The 14,744-nt window shown below is 33.0% G+C and overlaps 2 protein-coding genes across 2 annotated transcripts in view; one reads left to right on the top strand and one right to left on the bottom strand.

Moving 5' to 3' along the window:
- Positions 1-2,022, bottom strand: part of U2af50 (U2 small nuclear riboprotein auxiliary factor 50) — a 40,797-nt gene extending 38,775 nt beyond the window's left edge. The window contains exon 1 of the mRNA XM_089233568.1: positions 1,797-2,022. Coding sequence (XP_089089694.1) covers positions 1,797-1,821 — 25 coding nt within the window. The 5' untranslated portion in view covers positions 1,822-2,022. The remainder of the gene's footprint in view (positions 1-1,796) is intronic.
- Positions 2,023-2,233: 211 nt separating this feature from the next.
- On the top strand, positions 2,234-12,146 carry MED8 (mediator complex subunit 8). Its single transcript, XM_089233553.1, has 7 exons — positions 2,234-2,363; positions 5,509-5,627; positions 6,693-6,837; positions 7,282-7,422; positions 9,234-9,318; positions 9,658-9,813; positions 11,081-12,146. Exons 1-7 carry the CDS (start codon positions 2,358-2,360, stop codon positions 11,155-11,157), a joined length of 729 nt encoding a protein of 242 aa, XP_089089679.1. The 5' UTR covers positions 2,234-2,357; the 3' UTR covers positions 11,158-12,146.
- The last annotated feature ends 2,598 nt before the right edge of the window (positions 12,147-14,744 follow it).

The raw sequence follows: 14,744 nt of genomic DNA, 5'->3' as shown, positions 1-14,744 counted from the left end.
CCTGGGAATGAGTATCTTTAAAATTGATTAAATTTTTTTTTTCTTATCGGTATTCATGTTTTGTTATCGCACGTACATAACTAACAAAAGAAGTATTGACCACATACGCGCCATCACCATAATCTTCAATTTTTTTATTATCCAGGACTATTGGCTGCTAAGCTATTTCCCTGCATGATAAGACAAACAACTTTCTTGTTATCATCAGAGGGTTTGTAAAACTTTCTTAAAAAGGGAATTTTCCTATTGACGTCATTTGACAGTGAGAGAGAGAAAAAAAAAAAAAAAAGAGGCAAAAGACTTTTTGCCCCACAAGAAATTCCTTAGGGATTATTTTTAAATGAAGTTAGGAATTTTTGGGGACAATTAGTGATTTTCGTAAAAATTCTAGAGATTTAAGAACTTTTCGAGAGGTCAAAAGACGAAACTAAAATTCAGGAGATTCCCGGAAAATTTGGGAGACCTGGCAGCTATGCTCTTTTAAATAATGAAAATTGTTTTAATAATTTTGTTTATATGAAATATAAATCAGTTTTCAATTGCCTGAAACATTTATTAAAGCAAAGCAATTTTTGGCATAATCAGCCCCCCAATGACAACTCTTAGTTTTTTGGTAAAAGAAGCTAATAACCACCTTCATTCTAAGAAAGTAAGGAACTGTTTTCCTCAATGTACATAAACTTAAATTCTGTATCTCTCATATTTCTTTGAAAGTTGTGCAATTCAGCCATGTTGGTTTGATTTTCTTGCTTTCCAGCTTTAATATTGTGGGCTACAAACTTCAGTAATCCCCCAGGGCCATCATTTCGACTTTTTCCAGGGGTGGGGTGGGGGGCAAAGCACATGCACTCGATGTATGTACATATATATATATTTATATATATGTACCATTTTTAATGTATTTTCAGAAGCCAGGGGGGGGACCCCCCCCAAGTGAAAGGGCTTGGTAATCCTGTCTTCTTGACAAGATGGGGGCAGAATATTCTCTCGGACTATTATAAATTACTAGAGAATATTCTTATCGAAATTAATAAAAACTATTCTCAAGTTATTTATAGAGATTATTATATACTCTCTGGAAGGACTACTATAACTGGAGAATATTCTGAAGGACTATTATTAATAACTTGAGAATTCTGCTTCCAACAGCCTAAATGTTTTCTTCAGCTGCGATTCATCATTACAGTATTTGACTACCTAATTGCATTGTCTCTCTCTCGCTTGAATACTACACAAAACTGATCACACTTGTGACTGAGAACATCTAATCGCATCGTGTCTCTCTCTCGCTTGAATACTACACAAAACTGATCACATTTGTGGTTGAAAACATCTAATCGCATAGTGTCTCTCTCGCTTGAACAATACACAAAACTTATCACATTTGTGACTGAGAACATCGTTTATGTTGAACTGATAAAGAGAGTTATCTTTTAATATTTGAACAACAGCTGCTGGTGAGAATGGTGCAAGTAAATCCATATCACTAATTTTAGTTTCAATAGAAGTATAATACATTTTTAGAAATCGCGAAAACAATTCGGCTATCGCAAAATCAAGAGAAATCAGGCATGAAGTGGCTCTATCAAAATTGCGAACAATATGTGAATTTCACAAAAACTTTTCAGTAACATATCAACACTTGGTTGAACCCATTTCGATGCGTTACATCTTCGAAGTAAAGAAAATTTCACTCAATCATTCTAAAGTTTTACATAAACAAATATAAGGAGATCAGCCACGTACAGAAATAATAGTATAATACATGTGACCTCCACAAAAAAAAAAATCCTTACCTCTTTCTTCTCTTTCTTCACCCATGGCTACAAATTGGAAAAAAAAAAATGTATATTCAGCACAAATATTTCAGCATCTCTTGACAATGGAATGATATTCGTCAGATGTATTTAGTAATTGGAGAAATTCAAGATCGACTTTTTTTTTGGACGATCAGTTTTTTTATTTTGTCAATCATTCACGGCAAGCGTCGTCGTAGATTCAGCATGGTATTAAAATGGCCATCGCGGTCACGGTGAAAACTCAGTGAAAAATAGTTGGGTTTTTTTTTTTTTTTCACAAATTTTACTAGATCCCTCAAAATATTTAAGATCCTCAATTTTTTCGTAGAAATATTCATTATTGTAACATAAATTTTCCTCAAATATCTACGATATTTACAACTACTTTTTTTTTAAACCTAGAGAAAGAAACAGTTACGGCCGTCTCGATTGATAATTCTTATTTATTTACTAATTTGCCTAGTAGCCGAGAGCCCTGTATAATTATTATTGTATTGTATTGTACTAATTTGCAGTTTGTTATTGCCGTTGAGATTAACCGTATTCAGAGACTGATCGATGGAGGTAGAATATTTTCCATTAATTTTTGAAGTTGTGTAGGTTGAGTTAAACAAAGGGTTTTTGATTAAATTAGGTGAGTGTAGGGGGGGAAGCACTTCATGGACTGATCTGAATCAGTGATCGCGAGTCACTTATGTAATCTGTTAATATACTGCGGGTCATTAAACTGATTTGGGAATGTGCCGCGGGTCTCCTAAAGGAAACACTGTGATGGTCGAGTGGTGATAGTGACGGACTCGCATCGCGAGGTCCTGGATTCGTACTCCACCGGCGCCTACAATGTTAGTCAACTGAAGTTGGTTTTCTGGGGGTCCCAACTTCGAGGCGCTAGCCGATCACCCCGTCAAAAAGTCTCTCACACGGAACAGCAGACCTACAAACGGTGCAAACATTCAATCATTACACTTCACTTCTGAAATGTAATAATGTACTGATGGCAGCACAGAAAAATCAAACACAACACTAGATATGCACTCAGACTGTTACGTCAGACACACTTCCGGCACAACTCACTAAGTGGTGAATTGCCTGTGGTGAGTTGTTGCCAAATTCTGCTCGGTGTGAAAGAAAGAAAAGGGTCTCTTAAAGGCCTGTTTTTTACCCATAAAGTGATTTAATAGTTAATTAAATTTTTAGTTGTCAGATACGTTACAATGTATGCAGACATTAAAAGGGGATGTTTACACTCCGTTAAATTGTCAAGTGATTTAGTTGAGAAGTAAATAAACTGGATTTTATTTTTTCGGTAAAGTAGATATATGAGCATGCACCATTGGCCTCGTATAAAAATTATCAAATGAGCATTTATTAAATTCACTTGATGTGTGGACGCTTTTTGAGAACTTGCCAACTCAAAATTTAGTTAACTACTAAATCACAACGTGCATAAACTGGCCTTCTGTGATCTGAAAATACTCAGTCATCTTCAATCAAGTGCTCTAGAGCTATGCTGTGGTGATCTGTGAATATGCTGCAAATCACTTAAATGATCTGGGAATGCGCTGTGGGACACTTAAGTAATCTGAAAAATGGGCTTCGGGACACTTGAGTGATCTGAAAGTGGTCTGTATGATATACCACGGGCTGCTAAAGTGATGTTTAACTGCATGGTGGATTCCTTAATTAATTTGAAAATGTGAAGCTTAGTTCATTTTCATAAAATTAGGTTTGAGGTCGCGGCCCACATTAGATGACTCAGAGAACCATATTCGGCCATGTATAAATTAAATGAATGCTTTCTTTCCCCTGATGAGATTTAAAACGATCTAAGGCAGGTCGGGGCTAATTTTAGAATAAAAATGGTGAAGGGGTGGAAAAATCACTTCCTTCCCCCCCACAAAAATTCTAATCATGACCCTGATCTAGGGCAACATGGGATTGTAGCAGAAATATTGCCAGTTCATACGCAGCATTTAAAATGTGTCTTCAATGATTCAAATTGAGCTAGCCAAAGCATGCATTGTACTTGTTGAGGTGTTCACTTATGGAGGGTTAAACAAATGCAATTTTGGGAGGTGGGGGGTACCATAAATATGGTGCCCGATCTAGAAGTATTCAAAATTAATGACTAGTAGTGAGAGAACCACCTATGATTAGTTATACATTTAGTTACATACAACTCCAGAAGTTAATATATATATATATATATATATATATATATTTGCAGGTTAATTTAGTTCAATGCGAGCACCTTTAGTGGCTCTGCAGATGTCCAAGCAGCACTCAATCTCTTCCCACGTGTTTAGTAATATATTATAAAGCATTATTTAAAAAAGAGTGAGAGACTCCACATTCCGTTCAGTTCATACGCAGCATTTGCAATGTGTTCTCAATGATTCAAATTGAGCTAGCCAAAGCACACATTGTACTTATTGTTGAGGTGTTTACATGTTGACTGGCAGCCATCCTGTGTCTTAAAGCAGCTGTCAAAAGTGTCCATGCGTAACTGTAACAGAAAACTTGGAGCGGTATCTTATTGATGGTGCAGCACTTTTATAACTAAGCGTGCATGGTTCTCTCAGTTTAAGCTATTTCTTTTGGATACCTATAATCAGGACAATCTCACATATCAGGACTGGACACTCCCCTTCTCTGGCTAAGTGCCGCCTTGTGATAGCGTTGTCATATTGTCATGCATAGACAAGTCTCTTAGTATTTATTGCATCTGATCCTCAGCGAGTCATTACACTGATATTTGTACAATACACAAATGATATAATGAGGATGTTCTACAACTTCTGTCTGCACATGTGGTTTGTTTTCCAACTTCATGCCCCAATTTCTCATCCTAAAAAGTCTCTCCATAAAGAGTAGACAGACGTTGATAGGCCTACATTGCATAAAAATCACATAAATTCATTCAATATAGAAGACAGATGGCAGCATTTCTTGATCACGAAACACACATAACTCTCATCATAGATATGTTAGAGTCATGCAAAACTTTCTGTATCCACTAATTCATTAAAGTTCCTCAGAGGAATGTTTACAAGGTGCATGTGTGAGTAGTAATTCCTTATCTTCAATGTTTGCCTTTACCAGTTTATAACAAGGCAATGTGTGACAGTATGTGATCATTCTATGACTTCAGCACAAAAAACCACTTGCAGCTATGCCAGGTAAACTTTGCCAACATGTGGAAGCAGTTAAACTTGTATCCAAAACCTTTTTTTCTCAATATCAAAAAAGGCTGTATCAGTCATTTCAACCTTTTTCCTCGCATTATTAGTACATTGGATATAGTTTGGGATATATATTCTCTCATTATTCTTAGTGTTTCATATTTTATATTACCTGTGGTGTAGTGTAAGGTTTAAGAAAGTGTTTGAATGTTTCAGAAATATGTGCACAATTCAAACCTTCTGCTAATTCTGCTCGGTAGTAATTTAAACTTAATGTCCAATTTTTACATTTTAATCAAATTTATGATCATTTCTGTCCATTTGATAGTTTGGAGAGGACAAATTGTTTAAAAAAATACATATAGACCTACTGACAAACAAAATTTTAGAATTTTCATAATTATTTTACATATGACATACACATGATCGAAATTTTGTTTATTACTGGTGATTACTATCTTGGATTTCATGTCCTTGATGCAGCTTCTTTTTTTTTTTATTATTGTAGTATTATTTTTCTATTTCAGAAAGAAGAGAAAGCACTTGAAGCCATTTTAGATGCTCTCATCAGCCGAGCTCAAGATCTTAGAAATTCAATAACATCATTCATAATCAAACTTGAAACAGAATATGAAGTATTCAATTGGTTGGTATTCATCTTTAGTGTCTAATAAAATATCTCAATTTTTTTATTTATTTTTTTTTGCAGTTCCGATTTGAAAAAAAAAAAAGTCATGTGATTTTTCCAATTCAAATATTTTTTTTGAACCTAGATCAGTTAAAACAAAAAGTGGTGACTGAGCAAATTCTTTTCATGTAGAAAGTTATTGTGATTTAAAAAATGCACTAGTCAATAATGATCTGCAGCTGAAACTTTTTTTTTATAGGCAAATGAACATACAAGTAAAATTGTTTCTTTGCATTGTGTTGTCAATTAACACCTTTGTATATAAATTTATTACATACCTTTCGACTATTTGCCATTATTTGAAAGAATTGAATGATAATTTAATTTCATTTATGACCACTATTATGTTAATCTAAATTTAGAAATTTCATCTAGACCAGCCTCTAGGATTATTTTACCTCTTCCCATGTACAAGGGCAAGATACTTCATACATATTTTAGAGCTCTTTCTTTTGTTTCTTTTCCCATCTCATCATTGCAATGTTTCATTGGTAATGAATGTAATCAGATTTTTTTTCCTTGTGGCTCCACATTACTTCAGTTGCTCATCACACTCTGATTTGAGGGCCATCCAAAAATTGATGGAAGTAAACTAATGAACCGTTATTTCTACAGAGCTATATATTTAGTGCATATACCATAATTTCTTCAATCAGATCTACTTCATATTTGCATATTTGAAAAAATTTAATTACAGTAGTTTTTTCTTTCAATTCAATTTTGGGCACTGATCGCTTATTCGAATGACCGTGACCATTGGTACGCTTTTTGAAATTTTAATGATAGTCTGGAATTCTTATTCTTCAAACTTATCAATGCAGCAACCTTTTGAAGTGTAAGTGTCAAAATACTTCCACAAAAGGTGTAGCTGGTTTTTTATTATCAATATTTGGTAGTCTTTCTGATAACTGATCAGTACCTATTTTTTTATTAATTTTTATTTATTAATACTTTCTTTTTTAAATCAGTGTGACATTTATTAGATTTCTATCAAAATTGCAATTTTTTTTTATTATGTGTTAGGCCCACTGTCCTTGACAATTTTGCCATGCTGTCTGGTCAAGTCAACACAATGTTGAAAATTCTGAAAAATGAGAAAACACCTATCCTGAGAAATCGTGTGCTCTTTCCACTAGTTTTGTCACCTGATCGAGACGAGGACCTGGCTGTAAGTTGTTATCAAGGAAGTAAATACTGCATTTTTTGATAACACATTCACATAAATGTATAATTTCAACAATTACTGCTAAAATATTTAAAAAGTTTTTAGGCGTTTCTGTGGGTTAGAGTTTTTATTGAATGTTTCACTCGCTTAAGTGCCATACATATTTAGGAGTGATGATGCTTGGCTGATCACTCCTTAAGATACTCAGTAAGAGAAACGGTAAATTCTCTAACCCACAGTGGCCCCACAGCCTGAAAAACTCAGGGTAAATGTTTATCAAAATGAATTCCCAACATACCCTGACATGATTATTAATCCTTTTAAATCAAATTTGCTGATTATTCAATGCATATAATTAAAAGAAGTGACCTTGTTATGAACCATGTGTAATAACTTTAATAATTTTAATTGAGAACAAGAAACTATATTGTGTTTAATCTGTTTTAGAGACTGACTGAAAATAGAGTTCCAGCTTTCAACCATGAAGTAGTTCCTGACTATTTGCGTACGAAACCTGATCCAGAAGTCGAATCAAGAGAAATGCAGTTCTCTGCTAAAGCCAATACTATGCCAGTGGAAGCTGCTCATGTATTTTCATTTATATTTAATATTATTTAGCTATCAAAATATCTTTGTATGGATATCAAATCTGTTATGTACCATCAAGTTTAGACCATAGGGTTGATTAGCTTTTTTCAATATGGTGAAGAAAAACATGGTAATTACTGTGGTTTTTACTCTACTGCCCAAAAACCTCCACTTGATAGCTATAATAAAAAACAAGAAATTAAGTAAAAATAATAGCTTTTATCAAATGAAACTTTCAAAATAAGAATAAAATGAAAATAATGATTTTAAATATGAGAGTATGACATTATTTAGTTTTTGGTCATTGGTATTCAAGCTGCAGGACAAATTATAAAGTTGAAGCCTGCTTGCCCAATGGGATCCGGAAAACTTGCCTCCAACATTTCTCCCCCAACATTTTGCACCTAGCACATCGGTAGTGCATTTTGCTCCCGGAAATTTCGTTCCTCACATTTCGCCTGCCCTTACTGTATGAGTGAGCAAGTGGATGTATTAGTGACCATATGATGTCGTTATATCGTATATAATGTTTTACCATGATTTAACTGTATAAAAAATTATATTATTATTTCCATTATTTGAAGGCTACTCATAAAATTAATGCAAGGGGTGAAATGTCCCAATCACTTGTTCACTCATACCCCACTCATTTCATCACTGACACGGTCAGGGCTGACAAAATGTACCAGGTATGAAATGTCTGGGGCAAAATTGCTGTGTGACATTTCAAGTAACCATTGCAATGCACCTTGCTTTTTTAAATTCATCAAAGTTATTGGCTTACATCACAGGCTATAATATTGTTTAGATTTTATATCATTGTTTTCGCACTTCACGTAATGTTTTTCAATGATAAACATATATTCTGCTTATTTTAAGCTAATCCAATATATTTATTATACGGATTTTCAGTTTGAAACCATCACCTTGACAAAAAATAAAAAAGTTCTGTAGAACTATGAACCAGCCTTTGATGGAGCTGACTTCGTGCATTTGCTATTTATGTTAAAATTCAATGTCTACAGACTGTATTTTTTTTTTCCTGCAAGAACTTGATTGATCTTAAAAACTGGATACATTATCTGGAGCTGCCAACTTTTCAAGGTGCTAAGCGAATTTCATTAGTTTAATAGTTAAAATTGGGTGATTAGTTGTCGTATTAGTTTGTATATAAATGCACTTTTATAAAAAATAAATCCGAGAAAAGAGTATCTCTCATATGTTGATGCAAAAAAAAGTACATCGTATACATGGTAAATTTAATATACTGGCAAATAAGATAATTAAATAGAATTACACCATTGAGGCTATAAGAAAGCTTGTAGAAATAATTAATATTCCTCGAAGAATATAAGCGATTTCAAAGCAAAATCTAATTTTCAATGCCAATGGTTTCATGGCTTTTTAATAATTTGAAGCGGGGTTTTTAACCAGGGTAATAAGGCCTTGGTAATTCAAGTTATAAAGCAGTGGTGAACCATATATTTGACTTTGTTTACCATCTTCCACACTTGAGAGATAAAAATGTATTTCCATTTCCCCTTTCCCTTACATGTCAATATTGATACAGATTTATACATTAAAGAGTAACACCCCCCTCTTTTATTGGCTGAATAATAATTAACCTTTTTTCATTTCTTCAATAACAACCTTCCTATGTGCAGTCCTCTTTCAATGACAATTTTTTATTATCTGTTAGTGTCCACGGAAGAGAAGTTTTACTGTATTAAATTATCAATATAAAGCACTGTTAATCTAAATACATAGAAATAATTATGCATAATTGATAGCACATGTGTTTTTCTCCTCAGAAACAAGTAACTGCCATGAACAAGATTGTAGTAAACATCTTGGACATGATCAAGAGCAGCAGGGATACATGGGAAAGTGAATCTGGTATGGTATTTGATAATTACTGGTTGTAAGATTAATGAATATATAAACCATGGTTGCACAATCATGGCCTCTAGTAAATTTAATGTGTTAAACAACGTATTTGTCCCTGACTGGAGTGCTGTCAATTTCACCTTCGTTGGGGGGGGGGACATGCATTCAGCCCATAAAAGGTATACATAAAAATCACAATTCTATCCATGACTAGAATGCTCCTCTCCCCTAGTATTTTAGATCCAGCCCACAGACAAGAAAAGGTTGTGCACCCCTGGTATGAACTTTTTTTTGCTTTTAACACAATTTCATTCCTGCAAACTAAATGTTCCATTTCTTTGCCTGTAGGTCAGAGAGCCACTGCGGCACAGACAACATCATCTGCTGACACGGGTGCATTGATAGCAGCCATATGTCTTGGAAAAGGACTGAGACCTCAACTGGGATCACCTAAAGGCCAGCCTACCAATCAGCAGCCACCGCCTCAACAGCCTTCTAGGCCAGGTGAATATAATACCTCAGAATCAAAGGGTAGTTTGAGTTAACCACAGACTTCTAAAGATGCCTGTAACTCTCGTGCTGGGCAAAACTTTCATTTAACCATTCACTATGGTCAGTTTGGTCTTAAATATTTTGACCATAATACTTACAATGATCGTGGAAGCCTGATATGTCACCAGTAGTTTGAAAATCAGATGGCAGCTCGTGATTCGTGTGCAAAAAATGAATTTAAAATGAATTTTGTGTCTTGCCTTTTTTAGGGAGGTCTCTAAGTTTAGAAATAAAAAACTGAGGGACACACCTTCACTTTCTTCTGTGGGAATATATTTATTGGCTGGATTAGTTCAGCTTTCATATCTATTGTGGGTGCCACATTTTCATGCATGCACCAGCTATCTTCCTCAGTTTTTCTAAGGAAAAGACTATTTGGGAACATGGTTTTACTTTCTCAATTAATTTTAGAAATAATGAAAACTGTAGTTTTTTTTAATATCAATACTGTTATTCTTTTGGTAATGAACATGGTTCATTTCAGAATGATATTCATTAACCAAAATCTGATTTCCCATGGATAATTGTTTAATTCATTAAGGTACTTCCTAAAATTTTAAGATAAGTTTTATAAAACATTAAGAGACACTAAAAAAAGACAAAACTTAAAGAAGGCTAAAATGAACAGCTTTAAAATTGGATTAAAAAGAATTTAAAATAAGATGAGCTACTGATAATTTTTTTTATTTCACACAATATAAACAACCCATTTGGGTTTTCAGCTGTCATCTTATGTGATGTGATTAGTTCATTTCTGTATCTCATACTTATGTAGATGATTTCTTAGAATGTCCAGACCATTTGTTCATTTCCATGCTAGCAGTCTTTCAATGAAAAAACATGGGCTGAAAATATCTGAGTATAGACTTTTTAAAATGCTATGCCCAATCATTTATTTTGCATAAAATGATTCAAAATCGTTCTGGAAGATAGAGGTGTGTGTGGAAAGCGATTGTAAGGGCAATATAATCTTGAAAGAGACAGTAATCCTAATTATGATTGTGCGAAAATTCAGACTACAATGGTGCTGTGTTTAGTGAGCATGTGCAGCCATGTCAACTGAAACATTCCTTAGCTGAATCTGTATTCATTAGCCAAGAGAGAAATACTTAGTATATCTGCTTTTAATATTTGTAATAGGAAAAATTGAATGAGGCATGAAGTTGACAGAAAAATTGTTTGTTAATTATTTATGCTAAATTTTTTATACTTTTTACAGCTTCAGGTGGTAAAGTTCCGAGTTCAATAAAGACCAATATAAAATCTGCTAGTAGTATGCATCCTTATGGAAGATGAACTCACATTTCTTTACGGATTTGTGTGTGTGATTGCTGATCATCTATATATATATTTCCATCCTCTCATCATAGTGTTTGCAAAAACTCAAAAATCTTTTTTATGTAATACCTTTGTTATTTTGCATGTAATTTTTGTCTTTCAATGATCATAAACTTACTAATTGATTTATTTTTTATCGAAGAATTATCACTTATAATCTTATCTTACAATTAATTAAGTGCATTGTTTCCATTGTGTATTAGTGATCAATGTAATATGCTACTCTCACATTGTCTAATTGTGACTTGAAAAACTGCATTCTTTGAACACTGCCATATGACAAAAATAATCAAAGCGAGCATAAGTTAGTGAACACTTGGTGATGGAAGCACTGGCTAATAAACACTCCTAAGTTATACACAAAATGAGTATAGTGAGATGAAATTTCTTTTCTTGTTCCTGTGGGAGTAGTAAAATTTTTAACTGCAGTATTTCTATGCCCATGTGCTTAGCTTATGTTTAGCTTTTTTAAAACACGATTTTATGGGATTACAGCACTTACGCTGATGTGGCAGATATATTATTTTTTGCTTTGTAAACACAATGCATTTGCTATGAACATCTGTCAACAATTTAAAATATTAGTGGTTCTGAACATTTAGCAAACAGTTTTTTTAATGAACTTTCCTGTAGAAAATAAGAAAACATTGATTACATAGAAAATATTATTCACTGTGGAAAGTTGCTGCACTTCTGTTAACTTGTCAAATATATTTGAATGTTTTTTATATAATGTGGTGCAAATATGATAATCAGGCAGTTGATGGGTTAATGAGGAAAAATTCTGACAGAACAAATACATTTTTTGTAAATCCTATCTCAGAGGGATGTTGGAAATCTTCCAATGTAACTCCATCACTCCCATAAAAAATAATTTTAATGTGTTAGATTCAAAGCTTAATAAAACTTTCTATCAAGACACTAATAAAAAGAAATGTTACAAGAGAGAGAGAGTTTTTTTTGCATACTATCTAGGTTAAAAAGCTTTGAGCCAAGTACTGATACCAAGAAAGCGTTATAAGGAGCCTAGGGTTGTCAGACATCCCATATAAAAACAGTATTGAAGGACGTGCAAATTAGAGGGTGCATTGCAACCTTGCATGAATTGAAGACTAAAAGTGACAAACGTAAAAAGCAAAAATATTTGGAAATTGCAAAAAACTGTTTTTGCACATAACTTTCACTCTAGCAACCCATTTACACTCTCCTCTCAACCACTTATAGGACTATCAGACACTTTTCACGTTTACTATATTATAATGTTTTGCTCATTTGACCCTTTATTATGAAAAACTGAGGTTTTTTGGCACTTACATTGTTTACCACTTTTAGTCTTCATTTCATATTCATTAATTATTAATGGAATGGGGTTAGCTCCCCTTGATTCAGGCACCTATGCTTAAAGTAAAAGATTGTTTGAGCTACTATTTGAGTTTATAAGAGTTGATGCATATGTTCCTTCCAATGTCTGGGCAATGTACAAAGTGGTTATAATTATACGGAAAAATACTTATTTCTATGCATATAAAATAGCAGAGTTGCTTGAAATGAAAAAAATCAATTAATGTGCATAATAGTGTTGATGTATATCTAGCACAAGATGAAATTAAAGCATAAAAACTAATTAGAACTGATTATTTTGGTGAAAATTAAGAAAAATTACTATACACGATTAACATACAGAAGAGCCTGTCAACCTATGGGCTACTACTTAACCAATCGTTCATGCACCTCATAAACATTCCTCTGAGGAATTTTTAACAAATTGGCATTTGGTGGAACATAACATGCTATTGTGCAAGATTGTATATGCATGGTCTGTAAGGGACATGATTATAAACTTAATTCTGATCAAATGTGCACATAGGTTGAAATAAAAGATCAGTACTTTAAATTGGTGGTCTGTTAGATATTTTACTGGTCCTTGAGTTCAGAAAGGTTAGTGTAGATGTTTAATGGGTTGTGTAATATATAATTTATTTTTCTGGCCACACTTGTCAAAATTTGATCCTAGTATAATAAGACATAAAATTACGTATAAGTAAGGAGCATAAGCCAAGCACAGCAGAAATTTAATGCACATTTCCCAGAGTTCAGAATTAACCTAAGACAATTAATTATAAAAAGATGAAAGAATATGTGATTGGTGTTTAACCGAATTTTCAAAACACTGATGCAAGCTTATTTCTAAAGGTTCTGTGTTATGCAGTGAAAATCCTATATAACTGTATCCTCTGCGACAATATTAATCTCTGGTTCCAATTTATTTTTCATAGTTTTAATCTATAACGATAAATTCTTAAAAACAATGCATTGCTCCACTCACTTGAGTATTGTTTCTTAATATGTCCCCAAAACAAAATATTTTGCCATAACTAATTTATCAACTTTTTTGGACAAAAAATCTTCCATGAAAAGTTGCTAATTAAAGGAGAGGAACATTATTTCAAGGCTGTACAAGAAAGGAATACAAACTATTGGCAAGAAATTTGAATGATCTGTTTGACGAATTGTTGATAAATATGGTATCCTAACCTAACTGTACGTTACGAAAAGGAAGGAAAAAACATAAAGGTAAACAGTATAATAGAAGAGTAGATACAAAGTAGATTTCTTTCGCTCTTTTATGTATATATTAAAAAGGATACATTATACGTGGGGGAAAATCATTAATAGGAGTTCAGAAATAAACAGGTAAAAAGAACTTTCTTTCATAGGGTTCCAATTTCATGATGAGAGGGAAAAAAATCACAGAACTTTTTTGAATTTATTCCACTGGCATTTGGCCGCAATATTACATCCTTGATCATAAAGTGGTTAACAGCTTTCCTGATTTGAACAAACCAACTCTGAGAGGCTAACCAGGATGTATGTGATGTGATCAAATTTCTTAAATTCTGAACAAATCAAATACCTTGTGTCTCAGGCACAAGCTGTAGAACTCAAACTATTTTTTAATGTCAACACTTACTGATGAGCTACTAATTCATTCTTCAATTTGCATATATCATTCTATTTGTAAAATTTATGGAATGTTGTGGCAATTTAATGTCACTTTAATGGTGTAGAATCCCAAGATTTATTGTTACAAAAATTAATAATTCATGTAATGAAGCAAGCACACAATTTATTTTGTTTATTAGTAATGCAAAGGTTATACAAATTTACATTATCAACCACACATTTCAAAACTTATACATTTTATGAATGTATGCAACATACATACTATTCATTTAAAAAAATGTTTCAGCTTTTATATTTTGACACATATATTAAAAATACTTTTTTCACCAGTATTTTGTGCTTTAATTATGAGCACTATGGTATTGCTATACAAATGAGTCACATTACAATACCCAAAAATATTTTTATACGTATATATTTTTATATTATAATAGGATGCACAAACACAATTATGTGAATAGCTATTCTCAGATAACATGCATTACAAATACAATGTATTTTTGTGTTTTAAGTTCACATAGGATCTATATACAAGTAAATAATTATAAAGATATTTTATTATACAGTAGAACCTGTTATAG

This window comes from Pholcus phalangioides, unplaced genomic scaffold (assembly GCF_987345545.1).
Source record: "Pholcus phalangioides strain wild (caught in Gottingen) unplaced genomic scaffold, Ppha-v1.0 ptg000001l_1, whole genome shotgun sequence".
NCBI classification, from domain to species: domain Eukaryota; kingdom Metazoa; phylum Arthropoda; class Arachnida; order Araneae; family Pholcidae; genus Pholcus; species Pholcus phalangioides.
The sequence above is the reverse complement of the archived record's forward strand: the minus strand, read 5'-3'. Positions and strand labels throughout refer to the sequence as shown.

Bases quoted from the DNA above. Each gene is read 5' to 3' on its own strand.
- MED8 (XM_089233553.1), top strand. The intron at 9,319-9,657 runs GTATGGTATTTG...CTTTGCCTGTAG, and splicing joins TACATGGGAAAGTGAATCTG to GTCAGAGAGCCACTGCGGCA. The intron at 9,814-11,080 runs GTGAATATAATA...TACTTTTTACAG, and splicing joins TCAACAGCCTTCTAGGCCAG to CTTCAGGTGGTAAAGTTCCG.